The 17,650-nt window shown below is 61.0% G+C and overlaps 1 protein-coding gene across 1 annotated transcript in view; it reads left to right on the top strand.

The window, feature by feature from the left end:
- Positions 1-15,395, top strand: part of LGR6 (leucine rich repeat containing G protein-coupled receptor 6) — a 223,372-nt gene extending 207,977 nt beyond the window's left edge. The window contains exons 12-18 of the mRNA XM_054176315.1: positions 667-732; positions 1,983-2,054; positions 3,567-3,638; positions 4,262-4,387; positions 7,901-8,061; positions 12,278-12,358; positions 14,179-15,395. Coding sequence (XP_054032290.1) covers positions 667-732; positions 1,983-2,054; positions 3,567-3,638; positions 4,262-4,387; positions 7,901-8,061; positions 12,278-12,358; positions 14,179-15,395 — 1,795 coding nt within the window. The remainder of the gene's footprint in view (positions 1-666; positions 733-1,982; positions 2,055-3,566; positions 3,639-4,261; positions 4,388-7,900; positions 8,062-12,277; positions 12,359-14,178) is intronic.
- Positions 15,396-17,650: the final 2,255 nt, after the last annotated feature.

Below are 17,650 nucleotides of genomic sequence, written 5' to 3'. Positions count from 1 at the left end.
GGGATTTCCCAGCCTGTAATGTCCTGTGCCAAAGCCCTGCCTTGTGCCACAGCCTCTGCTCTACCCCTGGGGAGCAGCCAAGAAAGGCTACAAGGGGAGCAGGTGATGAGCAGCAGGGATTGGTGTGGCAGGAGGGATGCAGGGCAGCAGGGATTGGTGTGCAGGAGGGATGCAGGGCAGCAGGGATTGCTCTGGCAGGAGGGATGCAGGGCAGCAGGGATTGCTCTGGCAGGAGGGATGCAGGGCAGCAGGGATTGCTCTGGCAGGAGGGATGCAGGGCAGTTGCTGGCTGCTTTCTGGCCCAAGCCCTCCTAGCTGCACATCTGCAGCTCCATCCACAGCAGCTGGCCAGCAGCTCTGGCACAGGCACAGCATGGCAGAAGCTGGCAAGGATGCATTTCACAGCTGGCTGGGGAGGAAAACTCAGCCCAGCAGCACCAGCAGCTCCTCCAGCCTGCAGCTTGTGCTGGAGGGAGCTGGGCTGGGGCTGGGTGAGGAGTCCTGGCACAAAGCTGCTGAGGGCAAGCTCCAGGGGTGTGCAGAGTGGAGCTGCTCCTCGCTGGGCTTCCTGGGCTGCCCTCTCCCGCAGTGTTTGCTTTCCAAGGGAGGGCTCCGGGGGCTCACTTCTGACCTCCTAACGTTTCTGTGCTGCTCCTCCCCCCGCAGGGAGCTGTCCCACAACCGAATCGAGGACCTGCCGAGTTTCCACCGGTGCCAGCGGCTGGAGGAGCTGTGAGTACAGAGATGCCCTCACCCCCACCCTGCTCTGGGGAAAGGAACAACTTGGGCAGAGGAGCAGCCCCCAGGGACAAAACTCAGCCTTCAGCAAGCTCTGGGAACGCTCAGGGCTGCAACTCCCTCTTGGGACCGCACAGGGTCAGAGCTCCACACTCTGCCCCTCTCAGACACAGGACACAATCACAGCCCCAGGCACTGCAGTTAACTCTCTCAGCTCTTCTCAGGGCTCCCAGCTCCCTGTGGCCCTCACTTGTAGCTGGGCATCCAGTGAATGCCTTCTTGGGGCACCGAGAAGCCAGCAGCAGAGAGGCTCCTGCCCCTCCAGCATGACTGTGGCCAAATGCCTGCTGAGCCACTCCAGCCAGCACCTGCAGGTCCTGCTGCAAGATCCTCTCTGAGTCTGGATGCAGGTCAGCAACCCAACAAACGCCACAGGGAGCTGCCATAGGCAGAGCCCCTGGCAGTGGCTCTGTCCCCTGGCAGGAGGTCACACATGGGGACACTGCTTCTGTAGGTCTGGCAGCCCCTGATGGGCATTCTGCAGATGTTCAGCACTGATCCAAAACAGGGAAGAGAAGCTGCAAGGCTCCCACCCAGTGCTGCTTGCATCAGCCCTGGCTGGCCCTCGAGGGGTGTGGGGACTGCACAGCTCAGCCAGCAAACGCCCTGTGAGCCCTGCCCCTGCTGCCTGCCCTGCCCAGGGAGTGCAGGAGGCTGCTGGCAGGGAGCTGTGCAGGGGCTCAGGCATGTTCTGAAAGCACAGCTGCAGGAGGTGGCTGCTGGCTTCAGCCAGGCCTCAGGATTTCTCTCCAGGAAGAGCTGCCTGCCTTCAGCCCTCCAATCATCCCCAAGGCAAAGGGCAGCACCCTGCAGCCCTTCCTGAGGGCTCACACAGAGCTGCTGCCGACCCAGGGGCTCCAGGCTCTCCTCTTTGGCTCTGGACAAAACAGGTTGCAGGCTTGGGGTGCAGCAGAGGGGGGAAGCAGCACAGCTGTGGAGATCATGAGGCAGCTTGAGCCACTGCACATCAGTGGCATCAGAAGGAGAGGTTGGCTGTGCCCTGGGGCTGGCTCTGGGCTGCTTTGCTGCTCATCCTCTTTGCCCCTTGAAATCAGAGCAGCTCTCCCAAGCTCCAGTGACAGCTTCCACTGTGACAGTTGGTGCCTGCTGCCACGGGGCAAGGATCCCTACCCAGTGGCAGTGCTGCCTGCAGCTGTTTTCTCACCCCAGGTTCTGTTTTTCAGGGCTCTGCAGCACAACAGGATCCAGGAGATCAGGGCAGACACCTTCCTGCAGCTGCCAGCCCTGCGCTCCATGTGAGTGTGGGGCAGGGGGAGGGAAGGGGCAGCCTGAGCCCCCAGCCAGGCTGGGGGGAGCTTTCCAACCCTTTGCCCTCTGCTGGGAAGCTTTGCTGCCTGGCTCCTCTTCTGCTTCCCCTAACGAGAGCACAGGGCACAAAGCTTCCTCCAGGGCACCAAACCTCCCCCCCAGGGCACCAAACCTCCCCCCTGGCTCACCTGCTACATGCAGACTCCCCCCTAAGCCCATCAGCTGCTGGCATTGCTGCCCACACGTGCAGACACTCAGCACACTCTGCCCCTCACACAGGGCACAGCACAGACAGTGCCAGCTGAGTGCCAGAGGGCTTCTGGCAGGGACAGAGCTGAGCTCCAGCAGCCCTTTCCCTACACACTGTCCTGGGCCAGGCACTCCTGGACCAGCCCTGCAGAACATCCCAGGTGGTCTGTGGCTGCCTGCCCACAGCTCCCAAGCAGGCTGGGCATCTGCAGGGCACACAGGCATGCAGACACCACCCAGCTGTGGTGACCTTGCAGCAGACAGCCCCCAGCAGCACCTCTGGGGGGTGGCTGTGCAGGGCAGGCTTCTCCCTGTGCTGTGTGGGAAGAGGCCTCCAGGTGCTGATGGTCTTTAGCTACTGGGAGTGAAGTGAACCACACCAAAGCTGTCTCCCATGGTGCAGCACAGGGCAAATGCCATCTGGGAGGCCACCACTCCTCCAGCTCCCAGGAGTGTGCTGTGCACCAGGTCTGCCCCTGCCCAGCCCAGGCACAGGCAGCTGTGAGTGCTGCTGCCCTGCTGCAGCCATGCAAACCTGCAGCTGAGAGTGCAAGCTGCAGCCCCTGCCCCTGGGCATGCTGCAGTGGGACACACATCAGGGCAGACACTGCTGGCTCCCCTCAGAGCTGGAGAGATGAACACAGGCAGGGCACTGCTCTGCAGGCAGCCTGGGCACAGAAACTGCCTCCTGGAACACTGCTGGTGGCAGAGGGAGCTGAGCCAGAGGGCTCAGCTGGAGGCTGAGCTCATGGAGAAGCCTCCTCAATGCCACCTGCACAGCACAGGAGGCACTCCAAGGGGACCTTGGTTCTCCTTCCACACAGCCCCAGTGCTGTCTGCTCCTGCTTGTGACCACTGTGACCACCCCAGGGGCTCTCTGGCACAGCCTCTTTGCTGCACTGATGGTTAGCATCAAATCCCCAAATGCACAGAAATGAACCCAAAAAGGAAGCTTTGCCTTTGGCCTCAGTGCAGGAGCTGCTGCAAGGCAAAATCACAGAAGGGGCTGGGATGGAAGGGACCTCCAGAGGTCATCCAACCCCTGCAGCCAGCAGGGACTTCCTCAGCTAGATCAGGTTAGAAACCACACAGAGAGGCCCCAACAGATTTGTCTCCAGGGAGCTGCCATGAGACAGAGCTTGCTGCTGAGCAGGGGGTCCAGAGCCCACATCTGCTCACACTGAGCCCCCTGCCAGCACCTTCACTGCCCTGCCCTGCCTCTCTCTTACTGGCATCTCCTTGCCTTGCAGAGACCTCAGCTGGAACTCCATCCAGGTCATTCACCCTGAAGCCTTTGTGACCCTGAGCTCCCTCACCAAGCTGTAAGTCGCAGTGCTGCTCTGGCACAGAGGGCCATGGGCTGCAGGCACCTGGGCACCTCAGGCTGACTGCCCAGCTGCTGGCACAGCTGGCATGCAGCTGCCGGCACAGCTGGCATGCAGCTGCCAGAAGGTGCCTGGCTCAGCACTGAGCCCAAGGTTCCCTATCAATATTAAAGGGATGATGAAGGTGCAGAAGGATCTTCAAGATGCTCTCACCCTGAACACTTAACCCTTCACTTCCCAGAGCTTTCATGCCTGCCTTAGATGCCTCCAGGGCAGCTCAGATGCAGGACCACTGCAGCAGGAGTCACTGCAGACCATCTTTGCTGGCTCTGGAGTCCTCAGCCCCCTCACCAAGGCTCTTGAGAGCTGCAGTCACACCTGAGCTGTTGTGGCTGGGAGGAGACATGTGGGGCAGACAGACACCAGCCAGGGCTTGCAGCGTGGGCATTACCCCCAGCCCTCACTCTCCTCAGGGACTGCAGACCCAACCTCTTTGTCTCAGAGGCCCTGGGCCAGCCTTGCATCTGAGGGAGCAGTCAAGGCAGACAGGAAAGCTCTTCCAGCCTCTGCCACCAGCAGCAAAGCCCTGACCGTGGTCTCCTCTGCTTCCCCTTCCTCAGGGACCTGACTGATAACCAGCTGGTGACGCTGCCTCTGGATGGTCTGGGGGGACTGACCCACCTGAAGCTCCAAGGCAACCCAGCCCTCTCTGAGCCCTTCACCAAGGAGAGCTTCCCCAGGATGAGGTACTGCTGGTGCTGGCTCTGGCTGCTCAGCACTGCCTGGGTTTGCTTGCAGCAATCAGCCTCCTGCTCCCCATGCTCCCCTCCAGCCTCCCAGGCCGAGAGGCTGAGGAAGCCTCCTGTGCTGCTGCCACCTCTCACCTTGCACAGCCTTGCAGGGGCAGGGGTGCTGCTCTGCTGGGCCCAGCCCCCCAGCCCAGACACACACAAGTGGAAGGCATGGAGCAGGCCCAGCTCAGGGCTCCCCTCAATGGAAAACATTCCCAGCAGCCAGGCCCAGCTAATGACATCCAGCTTGCCTCCAGGAAACTCTGTTTGTGTGGCCGTGTCTTGTCTGCTGTGGATTAATGAGGAGCCTGGAGGGGTCAGAGGGAGCAAGGGGAGGCTGCAGGAGGTTGCCAGCAGCACAGTGCTGCAGTGCAGCCTCTGCCTCTCCTGACCCTTCCTTCTGGTGGCTCTCCAGCATGGCACCTCAGGTGCCTCACACTCCCCTCAGGTGAAGCCATCTTCTGCTTGGGTCTCCCAGGTCGTCCCCCTGCAGCCAAGGAAGCTTTGGCTGATGTGCAGGCTCCCAGAGCTGGAGCTGCTCAAACTCAGGCACCCAGTGCTGGGCTCCCAGGCCAGGGCACCAGCACTGGGTTCACAGCTCAGCTCCAGTGCAGAGTGAGCTCTGCCTTCAGTCTGCCTCAGCAGTGGTGCCTGCAGACCTTCCTCTTCTGCTCTTTCTGGCTCACCACAGCTGGGATCTGCCGCCTGGCACCCCAGAAGCTTTTGGAGGTCTTTCCACCCCCAGGAGGGCAGCCCCTTGTGCAGAGCAGGCCAAGTTCAGCACTTCCAGGGCATTCCTCCTCTGAACTCCTTCCACTGACAGACATTTGTGGAGCTGGCTTGGATTTGTACCAGAGCCTGAGCCTGCAGCAGCGGCTCAGTGACATCAACAGCTCCTCAGTGTTGGGGTTGTGCCCTGAGCCTTACTCTTGGGCACACCTCTGGAGGAATCAATGATCTGAGAACAGCTCTCAGCCATCCTGGGAGGGTCTGTCCCTCCCTACCACCTCTCAGTAACAAGGTTTGATTTGGAGCTTGCCACAGGAAGCAGCTTTGTATACAGAGCTCCCAGAGCCTGCCAGGGCCTGGCCAGGGAGGTTTGGGTACCTAAACCAAAAGCATATTTGTAGACTCTAGAGTTACAGCACTCTGATCCTGCCAGGAGACCTTCCCTCTCTGGAAAGCCTGCAGCTCCTTTGCCTGCACCAGCAGCCCCTGACTCCCAGCAGAGCAGCAGCAGCTTACTGGCTGAGGGCGATGCAGCTGCTGCAGTCTCAGCCAGATGCTGTTCAGCTGCTGTTTGATCAACCTCCTCTCAGCTGCCAGCCCTGGCAGTGCTGCTTTCAAGTAGAAATCAGCCTGATTAAAGTAACCTGCTGCACAGGAGAGACCTGAGCCTTCCCTGCCTGAGCTGGGGTGAGCCATGCCCAGCAACCTGGATGCTGGAGGTGCCTCTCTGACCTCCAGCAGCAAGCAAGGGGGACCCTGCCTGTGCTCAAGCCCTTGGGGAGCTCCTCACCTTCAGCAGAAGAAAGGATGTGGAGCAAAAAAGGACCTGGGGCTAAAAAGTGACTTGCTGTGGGCATGATGCATGGCCAGAGGGCAAGGAGAAGAGGCTCAGTCAGACCAGGCACAATCACAGAAGGTTAGGGGTTGGAAAGGACCTCCAGAGATCATCCAGTCCCAGCCCCTGCCAGAGCAGGGGCACCCAGGGCAGCTCACACAGGAACACATCCAGGTGGGGCTTGGAAGTCTCCACACAAGGAGACTCCACAACCTCTCTGGGCAGCCTGCTCCAGGCCTCCAGCAGCCTCACACCAAAGAAGCTTCTCCTCATGTTGAGGTGGAACCTCCTGGGCTCCAGCTTGTACCTGCTGTTCCTTGTCCTATTGCTGGGCACCACCACAAGGAGCCTGGCACCTCCATCCTGACCCCCACCCCTCAGATACAGTCACTGATCAGATCTCCTCTCAGCCTTCTCTTCTCCAGACTCAACAGCCCCAGGGCTCTCAGCCTTTCATCACAGCAGAGATGTTCCAGTCCCCCAGTCATCCTCATGGCCTCTGTTGGACTCTCTCCAGCAGGTCTCTGTCTCTCTTCAACTGGGGAGCCCAGACCTGGACACAGCATTCCAGCTGTGGTCTCACCAGGGCAGAGCAGAGGGGGAGGAGAACCTCCCTTGCCTGCTGGCCACACTCTTCTCAATGAACCCCAGATGCTGTTGGCTCTCTGGGCCACAAGGGCACGTTGCTGTCCCATGCAGCACTTGCTGTCCACCAGGACTCCAAGGTCTTTCTCCTTGGAGCTGCTCTCCAGCAGGACAACCCCTAGCCTGCACTGGTGCCTGGTGCTGTTCCTCCCGAGATGCAGGACTCTGCCCTTGTCCTAAATTAACTTCATGAGGTTCCCCTCCAGCCAGCTCTCAGCCTGGCCAGAGCTCAGGAATCACAGCACTGAGGTAAAGGAGTTGGGAAGTATCCAGGAACTTCAGTGCAGCTTCCACACCTGGTGACTGACAGCTTCCCCTTGAGAGTCAATGTCTTAAGCACTAAATGAGAGACAGGGCAGAGACACCACAGGGTGCCTCAGGTCCACTCTCTGTCCTACATGGAGTCCTCCACTTGAACAAAGTCCTGCTCCAGGGTAATCATCCCCTGATGCCTTTGGTCACTGTTGTGTGTTTAAGAAGCTGGGATGCCTTAACCAGAGAGTCCAGGGGTGAGGGAGGCCCAGGGCTGGACACTGGAAGGTGTGGGCTGTGTTATTCCACTCCCCTAATGCCTGCATCTCTCCTGTACAAAGGAGCAGCTCAGGCTCTCAGCCCTTTGCCCTCTCTCTGCTCCCTTCTCAGTGCTGTTACCTCGATGTGGGGCAGGTCTGCTGCCTGCCTTGGCCTTGGCAGGGCTCATTTTAGCTGTGCTGTTCAGCTTGCAGTGGGGGGGAGGCAGGGAGGGGGGTGGGGAGGCAGGGAGGGGGGGGGGAGGCAGGGAGGGGGGGGGGGAGGCAGGGAGGTGGGGGGGGAGGCAGGGAGGTGGGGGGGAGGCAGGGAGGTGGGGGGGAGGCAGGGAGCGGGGGGGGAGGCAGGGAGGTGGAGGGGAGGCAGGGAGGGGGGGGGAGGCAGGGAGGGGGTGGGGAGGCGGGGGGGGGGGGGGGGGGAGGCAGGGAGGGGGGGGGGAGGCAGGGAGGGGGGCGGATTTGGAGGCCTGGGGCTTTGGCCTGGCTTGGGGGAAGGCTGTGGAAAGCTTTGGCTTATTGAGCTGGACTGTGGGTTTGTGCCTTTTGCATTTCCATTCTTTCCAGGCCTGTGTGGAGTGTTTGCTGCTTTGGGAAGGGGTAAAAAGCCTCTGCCAGCTCCTCAAACCCAAGGCAGTCCTGCATGGCAGTGAAGCAAAAGGGGCAGAGCCATAGAGGGGCAGAGCCACCCCACAGAGGTGGCTCACCCCCAGCCTTCTGCTTCCCCCTTTCTAGGGTGCTGGAAGTACCTTATGCCTACCAGTGCTGTGCCTATGGCAGCTGCAGCAGCCTCTTCAAGGTCTCCAGCCAGTGGGAGGCAGCAGAGCTGAGCCCTGAGGAGGAGGATGCCCACAAGAGGACCACGGAGCTGTTCCCAGGCCATGCTGACAGCCACTGTAAGTAGAGAGGGCTGGATGGGGAGCAGCTCCTGGGCAGGAGCTGTGAGCCAGGACATGACCCTGTGTCTGCAGGAGAGTCACAGCAGGAGGCTGATCCCCTCCAGCTTGGGTGGGCAGCAGGGAGAAGGGGCTTCTGTCACTGCACTGGGGCAAGCTGGGTGGCACAGCTCCACAAGCTGGCACAAAGCTCCAGCAGCCCTCAGCAGCGTGGCCATGGTCTGCTCCTTTGGTCTTGCTGCCCAGAGGGGGAGGCTGCCACAGCTCTGCAAGGTGGCTGAGGTCACAGGGGACAGCAGAGAGCCCCTGGCAGAGAATAGAATAGAATAGAATAGGATAGAATAGAATAGAATAGAATAGAATAGAATAGAATAGAATAGAATAGAATAGAATAGACCAGGTTGGAAGAGACCTTCAAGATCAGGGAGTCCAACCTATCATCCAACACCACCCAACCAACTAACCCCTGGCACCAAGCACCCCATCAAGTTCCTCCTGAACACCTCCAGGGATGGGGACTCCACCACCTCCCCAGGCAGCACATCCCCATGGCCAATCTCTCTCTCTCTGTAAAACTCCCTTCTAACCTCCAGCCTGAACCTCCCCTGGCACAGCTTGAGACTGTGTCCTCTTGTTCTGGTGCTGGCTGCCTGGGAGAAGAGACCAACCTCTGCCTGGCTCCAACCTCCCTTCAGGGAGTTGCAGAGAGCAAGAAGGTCTCCCCTGAGCCTCCTCTTCTGCAGGATCCAACCCCAGCTCCCTCAGCCTCTCCTCCCAGGGCTGTGCCCCAGACCCCTCCCCAGCTCTGTTGCCCTTCTCTGGACACCTTCCAGCAGCTCAACCTCTTTCCTGACCTGAGGAGCCCAGAGCTGGCCACAGGACTCCAGCTGTGGCCTCAGCAGTGCTGAGCACAGGGCAGGATGAGCTCCCTGCTGCTGCTGGCCACACTGTTCCTGCTGCAGGCCAGGATGCCCTTGGCCCTCCTGGCTGCCTGGGCACACTGCAGGCTCATGTTCAGCCTCCCATCAACCAGCACCCCCAGGTGCCAATCTGCCTGGCTGCTCTCAGCCGCTCTGGCCCCAGCCTGTAGCCCTGCCTGGGGTTGCTGTGACCAATGTAGAGCATCAGATGCAGAGCATCAGCCCCTGGTGCTGCAGCAGCCAGGGGATGGATCCTGAGCTTAATCAGGACCAAGAGCATGAGCTCAGGTCTGGGTCATGCAGCAGGCTGGAGCCAGAGCTGTGTGTGCTGCCTTGGTGCTGATGCTCTGGTGCTGCAGCAAGGAGCAGGGCTTGGCTGAGCCAAAGGACAGGGCTGGGGAGCATCAGCTCAGCCTGTGCAGGGCAGAAGGGGCTCCACAGCTCTGCCTTCTGTGCCAGGGGCAATTTACTCTGTGCTCCACACTGCACTTCTGCACAGCCCTCCCTGGAGTGTGCTGCACAAGGGCAGCAGAGCAATGTGCAAAGCACATCTCCTGCCCCCACAGGCTCCCAGAACAGCAGCAGCTCCAGCAGGAAAGCTGCTGTGATGCCTTTGGAGGGCAGTCTCTGAATGAGATGGGGCCCCACAAGGCCTCAGAAGTGGAGGCAGCTTAGCAAGGCTCAGCTCAAAAGCAGTGCATCCTGCCCTGCCAGGACACAGCAGCCTTGCTTCCTCCCTCCAGTGCCCAGGCTGGGAGCTGCTCTGGTTTCCAGCAGAGATCCATTTTCTGCCCTGAGCCCCACAGAGTTGCAGAGGTTTAACCTGTGCCTGGAGCCAGCCTCTGCCTTCTGGCCCTCTGAAAAGCAGGGGATGGCAGCTGGCACTTGGGCATGGCCATGGGGTGGGTAGCAGGGCACACTGGGAGCAGGAGGCTCTGCCCTGAGCGCTGTGGCTGCACACCACAGCCCCTGTGCTGGGGATGGGAAAGACACAGGAGATTTATAAGGCTATAAAATGCAAGGAGATGTTTTTCCATCCCACTGTGAGTGCTTTCTTGCCAGACTCCAGAGCAGCAGCAATATTTCAACTCTTCTACAGACAGATTTTCTAAATGGCTTTTTTTTTCCCTTCCCAAAGCTCCCTGAAGGCCAGAAAGCCACAATGCCTGTCAGGAGGCCCTAAAGATGGCACATTGTTTGTCATCATCCTTAACCAAACCATCCCAGCTGGATTTCCAGACAGGGGCAGGGGCAGAGCTCCTCAGATGCTCCATTTCTAAGCTGATCAGGCAGCTGAATCCACAGCATGTGGAGCCCACCTCCCTGGCCAGGGTGGGAGCTGCCAGGTGCCAGCAGTTGGCCTCCTCCATGGGAGAGCTCAGCCCACAGCCACAGGTCAGCTCCAGCTGCCTGGCTGTGAGGAGCAGAAAAATCACGTCCTGCCCTCTTCCTCCCACCAAAGGTCTCCACTGGGAGCAGAAGGCTGTGCTGGTGCCATGGGTGGGGATGGCACAGCTGCTGTCCTCACTGTGTGCCAGTGCTGTGAGTCAGCAGCAGTGTGAGAAGAAGAAGAGGGAGCAGAGCAGGCAGGCACGTCCTGGGGAGGCTCAGAGGATGCCATTCTCCCTGGTGATGACCTGCACCCACAGGCCATTGAAAACAGCTGAGGGCTCAGCCCCATTCTCTCCCAGCAGCTTTTCCTTCAGCCAGGAAGCCTCTGCCTGCCCCAAGCCTGCCTCAGGGTGCAGCTGGCAGCACCAGGGAGGTGCTGGGCCAGCAAGCTCAGGCTGGGCTCAGAGCAGTGCAGGCTGGCTGCAGGGGGCAGGAGCTGATCTGCTGGAGGGCAGAGAGGCTCTGCAGAGGGACCTGGACAGGCTGGGCAGAGGGGCAGAGGCCAAGGGCAGGAGACTGAACACATCCAAGTGCCAGGGGCTGCACATTGGCCACAGCAACCCCAGGAGAGCTACAGGCTGGGGCCAGAGCGGCAGAGAGCAGCCTGGCTGAGAGGCACCTGGGGGTGCTGGTTGATGGGAGGCTGAACATGAGCCTGCAGTGTGCCCAGGCAGCCAGGAGGGCCAAGGGCATCCTGGCCTGCAGCAGGAACAGTGTGGCCAGCAGGAGCAGGGAGGTCATTGTGCCCCTGGACACTGCACTGGTTAGGCCACACCTTGAGTCCTGTGCCCAGCTCTGGGCCCCTCAGGTTAGGAAGGAGGTTGAGAGACTTGAAGGTGTCCAGAGAAGGGCAACGAAGCTGGGGAGGGGTCTGGAGCACAGCCCTGGGAGGAGAGGCTGAGGGAGCTGGGGTTGCTTAGCCTGGAGAGGAGGAGACACAGGGAGACCTTCTTGCTGTCTACAACTCCCTGAAGGGAGGTTGTAGGGAGGTGGGGGTTGGTCTCTTCTCCCAGGCAGCCAGCACCAGAACAAGAGGACACAGTCTCAAGTTGTGCCAGGGGAGGTTCAGGCTGGAGGTTAGGAGGAATTTTTACACAGAAAGAGATTGGCCCTGGGGATGTGCTGCCCAGGGAGGTGGTGGAGTCACCATCCCTGGAGGTGTTCAGGAGGAGACTTGATGGGGTGCTTGGTGCCATGGGTTAGTTGGTTGGGTGGTGTTGGATGATAGGTTGGACTCCCTGATCTTGAAGGTCTCTTCCAACCTGGTCTATTCTATTCTATTCTATTCTATTCTATTCTATTCTATTCTATTCTATTCTAACCCCAGGGGCCCAAACTCTGCAGGCACAGGCAGCCACTCTGCCTCCAGGGAAATGCAGGCCTGGGAACCTCCAGAGCTAAACCCAGGGCAGCACAGCCCTGGCACAAACCAAAGCAGGAACCGTTGGGCTCGCTGCCTTTCTGCTTCGGAGCTGCTGCTGGTGGCTGCTGGGGCAGAATCTGTGCTGCAAGGAGAGGCTGTGGCTCCCTGAACGAAGCTCCACAGCCCCTGCTGATGAACTGACGCTGGACAGGGCCTGCCACACAGGGCACTGAGGAGCTGCATCTGAAGGCTTTGTTGGCTGCAGGGTTTCTTCGTGCTGGGAGCAGAGGTCTGCAGCGCTGGGCTCTGGGGCTCCTGCCAGCAGCCTGCCAGCAGAGGGCTTGGCCACAGGGAGCCCCCAGGCTGTGCAGAACCTTCTCCCCCTGCAGCAGCCACTGCAGGGACGCACTGCACAGCAGCAGCTCCTTTGAGCTGGAGGGCTGGGGAGTGGCTGGGTAGGTCTGTGCTGAGGACAGGCAGGGATGAATGTTTCTGGCCCTGCTGCTGCCCCTCTGAGCAGCATTTCTCCTTTTCTTCCCAGATGACCCAGATGCAGAAGACCTCCAGCTGGAGCTCGAGGAGTCGAAGCTGCAGCCTACAGTTCAGTGCACGCCAAGCCCCGGTGAGCAGCCAGGGAAAGGCCTGGAACACGCTGGGATCCTTTCAGGGTCCCACAACTCCTCCTGCAGTGCCCCCCCCAGAAGCCTGAGGAGCTCTGGCCAAGCTGGGGACAAGTGAGGAGCTTCCCTCTCCCTCATGAGGAGAGGACAAGGTCATGGTAGCCTTGCCCAGGGGTCCCAGGCATCAGGCACAAACTCCTCCATCCAGCACCCTGCCTGCAGCCAGGCTCTGGGTCCCAAGGAGCTCCTGTTCCCTTGCAAGCCTCAGGCCAGCCCAGAATGCTGCAGGTTGAGATCTTGTCCTGGATCTCCTGCTCGTACCTGGGGCACTGCAGACTGCAGGGGCACTTTCCTCTGTTTGCTGAGAAGGGGAGGAAGGGAGCAGCTGCACTGCACCCAGCCCCTTCCTCCTTGCTTGCACCAGAACTATGCCAGCAGGTAGCAGCTGGCTGGGCAGGAGGGAGCTGCCCTCTGCTTTTGTCCTCACTCTCAGTTCAGTGCTGTCCTGCACCAGCACAGCTGGAGGCTGGAGGGGGCTGGCTCTGTCCAGGCATCTGTGGGATGCTGGCAGGAGCACAGCTCACACCTGGTGTGCTCCTCTGAGCTTGCTGCAGGGCCATGTCCTGCTGCCTGGGTACAGAGGTGCTGGCTCCTGGGGAAGTCAGCCCAAGGCCTCCACCTGCTCTGAGCTGCTCAAGATTTCTGCGTTTCCTCCACTTTCTTTTGTCCTCCACAGCAGGTGAACACTTGGCCTGTCCAGCCTCTAGTCTTGCTGAGCTCCCACCTCCAGCCCCTCACTGTGACACCCCAATGCCTCCAGGCCCAGCTGTGTCCTTTGTCACCCCTCTCTTCCTCTCCTTTGGCAGGCAGCACCTGCCACCAGCCACTGGTTTACCCCTCCACGACCTTCCCTCACTCACTCCTTGTCCATCTCCTACCATTCTGCCCCCTGACATTCTCCCACATTCTCCTTGCCCTTTTGTCCTCTCCCTGAGCCACCTCTGCTGGTGGGAGGTGTCCCTGCCCACGGCAGGGGGTTGGAACTGGATGAGCTTTAAAGACCCTTCCAAACCAAACCCTTCCATGGTTCCTGCCATCCCAGCTCCCTCCACCTCCTCCTCCCTGCCTGCTGTCTCTCTCTCCTGCTCTAACACTTCCTCTCACCTAGGTCATCCCCTTGGTGAGGAGGGGATGCAGAAAAATAAGAGATCTCTTAGCCAAGGTGTGGCTCAGGGCAGAAAGTGGCAGTGTCAGAGCAGGGTGCAGCACTCAGCTGTCTCCCACACACCTCCACCCCACCGACTCCAGGGGTACATGAGCAGGAGCAGCTAATGCAGGGTGGCCCAAATGCCAGGCTGCCAGCAGGAGGGGCAGTGGGTGTGGAGCTCCTTGGGGCTGAGGCCTGCCTGGAGCTCAGACTGCCCCAGCAGGCAGCACAGGGAGGGTGGGACACGAGAGGAAAGGGGCTCCACCATGCACACAGCCATGGGGTGGCAATGCCAGGCCCTGAGCTTCTCACATTTTAGGAGCTCTGCCAAGTTTGACATTTGCCACATTCGACCTCTCCCTGCATCTCATTTCTGCCCTGGGCAAGGTCTGAGAGGATGCCCAAGGCACCCCAGCGTGGGGGACAGCAGCACAGGCACAGGAGCTCGGGGCAGCGCTGCAGAAGAGGGCAGAGAGCACCGGGAGCTCCTCTGCAGCCCTCAGCACGCCAGAGGCCGGCCGGGGCCAGGGGCCGGCCGGGGCCGGAGGCCAGAGCAGCACCACAGGAGTGAACTGCTGCCCCCTGGCTCTGACCCCGGGGCTTGCTCTCCCGCAGGTCCCTTCAAGCCCTGCGAGCACCTCTTCGAGAGCTGGCTCGTCCGCCTGGGGGTCTGGGCCATCGCGCTGGTGTCGGTGCTCTGCAACGGGCTGCTGATCCTGGCCGTCTTCGCCTCCCCCGGCTACCTCTCCCCGCTGAAGTTCCTCATCGGCTCCCTGGCCGGGGCCAACCTGCTGACCGGCGTCGCCTGCGGCGTGCTGGCCCTGCTGGACGCCCTCACCTACGGGCAGTTCGCCAGGCACGGCGCCCGCTGGGAGCGCGGCGCGGGCTGCAGGGCCACCGGCTTCCTGTCCCTCTGGGCCTCCCAGGCCGCCACCTTCCTGCTGACCCTGGCCGCGGCGCAGTGCAGCCTCTCCGCCTCCTGCGTGCGGGGCTACGGCAAGTCGCCCTCCCTGGGCAGGGTCAAGGCCGCTGCCTTCTGCTGCCTGCTGCTGTCCTCCCTGGCTGCCGTCCTGCCTCTCTTCTCCGTCGGGGAGTACGGAGCCTCCCCCCTCTGCCTCCCCTACCCCCTCCCGGGCGGCAAACCTGCCCCGCTGGGCTTCGCCGCGGCGCTGGTGATGACCAACATGCTCTGCTTCCTGACCATCACAGCCACCTACATCCGGCTCTACTGCAGCCTGCTGCGGGGAGACTTCGGCGCCGTCTGGGACTGCGCCATGGTCAAGCACGTGGCCTGGCTGATCTTCACCAACTGCTTCCTCTACTGCCCAGTGGCCTTCCTCACCTTCTCCTCCATGCTCAACCTCTTTCTTGTCACCCCGGAGGTCATCAAGTCCATCCTCCTGGTGGTCCTGCCCCTGCCCTCCTGCCTGAACCCCTTGCTCTACCTGCTCTTCAACCCCCACTTCCGCGACGACCTCCGCCTGCTGAGGCAGAGGAGCCAGGACAAGGAGAGCTGCCGCCAGCCCCGCGGGGCCGAGGAGCTGGAGAGGAGCTCCTTCGATTCCACCCAGGCCCTGGTCAGCTTCTCCGACCTCGACCACATCTTCGAGACGCCCAAGGCCCTGGGGGTGCAGCCAGCCCCCCACGGCTACAGCTTCCCCTCCATGACACTGGTGCCCTGCCAGCAGCGGGGGGGCAGCAGGGGCAAGGAGCGAGGCTGCCCGGAGCGCTGTCCCTGCCGCAGCGACAGGGAGGCGCTGGCCCCCGCGGAGAGCCCAGCCGCCGGCAGCAGCCTGCCCAGAGCCTTCCTGCCCTCCCCATCTCACCTCTAGAGCTGCTCCCAGCAGCCCCACGGCGCACAGCCGGCCAGCAGGGTGACAGCAGAGCTGCTCCATGTAAAGCCCCGGCCCAAGCCATCCTCCCTCACCCCCAGCACCCCTGCCTGCACAACAGGCACTGCTCTGCCAGCTGCCAGGCCCCTGGAAGGGCTCTGACGGAGCTCCAGACAGTCAGGGCTGGCCATGGGAGGACACAAAGCCCCTGTGCAAATGTTCCTCCTGCTAGAGACTGCCTGGGAGAGAGCTCAACCAGCCTGGGAGATGGGTCAGGGAGACCTTCATCATAGAATCACAGAGTTGTCAGGGCTGGAAGGGACCTCAAGGCTCAGCCAGCTCCAAGCCCCTGCCATGGGCAGGGACACCTCACACCACAGCAGGTTGCTCACAGCCACCTTCAGCCTGGCTGCAAACAGGCAGGAGGCTTCCACCACCTCCCTGGGCAATCTGTGCCAGTGTCTCACCAGCCTCGTGCTGGTGATCATCATCATCATCCTCACCCTGCAGCTTGGCAGGCCAGGAGGAGCCTGCAGCAGAGCCTTCTGTCTTCTCCAGGCTGAGACATCTTAGCAAGCAAAAGCCACCGCTCTGTGGCAAAACCACATGGAAATGGCTGACTGCAGCGATGTGGCCACCCACAGGGACCCCAGACCTTGCCCTGCAGGGTCCTCTGCAGGTCTCACAGACCCCTGGAAACAGGCTCATGCCTGCCCTACACCACCAGCTGGGAGAGCAGAAGAAGTGAGTTGCAAGCAGTATCCATGTGTGCACCCCAGGTCTGGGCCTGCTCTGTCTTGGGAGGCTCTGCTTCCTTCACTGGGAGCCTCCTGGGTTGGGCAGCATCAGGAGCTGGAGATGCCCAGATCCTCCCTCACCCCCATGGTGCCTAACAAGGGAGCTCTGAACACCAAGGCAGCCAAATCCAGGCTCCTCCCTGGGCAAACCTCTGTGCTCTGCCTGAGGGCTCTTGGCAGCACCTGGCCAAGGTGGCTGCTGCCACCTCCATGCTCCCTCCACCCTCACCTGCTGCAGCACACCTGGGGTACTGCTGCCTGGAGTCATCTGGCTCCTGGCCAGGCTCAGTGCAGTGGGGTCTGGCCCCTCAGTGCCCCCACACCTCGCTGCTGGAAGAGGCTCTTGGCTCCTGGGTACACTCCCCAGGCCATTTGGAGGGTGGCCTCTGCCCTCCCCTATTTTAAGGGCAGCTCACATAGAAGGAGGGAACAGAGATCAGCCTTGGGGGATGATGGCATCAGGAGGACACAGGACCCTGGGAACAGCCTCAGATGAACTCCCTGCAGCTCAGGGGTCTCCCAAATCCATCCTCTCCACCTGGAGCCCTCTCCCTGTGCCCAGCACAGCAGGGAGCTCAGGCCCTGGGCAAAGCTTTGGTTGTGCTGACAGCTCTGCAGCTCTGTGCTCTGAAACAATAAATGAGCTCTGCTGCTGACCACTGCCTGCCTCCTGTCCTCTCCTGTGTGGGAAGCACCTGGCTGGCTCAGCAGCAGCCAGGCTGCCATGGCTTGGAGTTGTCTCTGCTGCCTGAGTGAGGACTGGGAAACTGCAGTGCCCCCAGGAGCTGGCACCACCCTCCCCATCCCTCCTCTGCAGAGCCAAACCTCCTGCCTGTGTCCCTGGCTGGACTCATGGGCCAGCCCCACCTGCCAGCCCCCCGGGTGGCGCTCAGTGGTCAGGGCAGGACAGAGTTTGGTTTTCCACTTTGGTGAGCAGGATGCCATGGGGACAGTGTCAACACTTTGCACAAGCCCAGGAGGTGCCACCAGTTGCCCTTCCCTTGCCCACTGATGCTGTAACTCCATCCCAGAGGGCACAGGGCTGCTCAGGCAGGGTTTGCCCTTGCTGGAGCCCTGCTGGTCACCACCAAGCCTCTGCTTCATTTTCCATGGGCCTCAGGAAGGCCTTCAGGAGGATCTGCTCCATGGCCTTGCCAGGCACAGAGGTCACTGACTGGCCTGGAGGGTCCAGGGTCCTCCTTTTCTCCCTTTTCTGAAGATGCTCTGACACTTGATTCCTGACCCAGACTCCTGATGCCCTTCAGCAGCTCCAAAGCAGCTCTGATGCTTGGCTCAGCAAAAGCACTGAGCCTCCTCCTGCCATTGCCTCAGGGCTGCTGCTGTGCACAGGGCTGGGACAGGCTCGGGTGCAGCTCAGCTGGTGGAGGCAAAATGCTCCTCCACAAGTGGGGTTTACATCCCCAGCATGCATCCAACCCCACAGCAGGCACCCCAGCT

The sequence above is a fragment of the Dryobates pubescens genome, chromosome 35, assembly GCF_014839835.1.
Source record: "Dryobates pubescens isolate bDryPub1 chromosome 35, bDryPub1.pri, whole genome shotgun sequence".
NCBI classification, from domain to species: domain Eukaryota; kingdom Metazoa; phylum Chordata; class Aves; order Piciformes; family Picidae; genus Dryobates; species Dryobates pubescens.
This window is presented reverse-complemented; position numbering and strand designations above follow the sequence as displayed.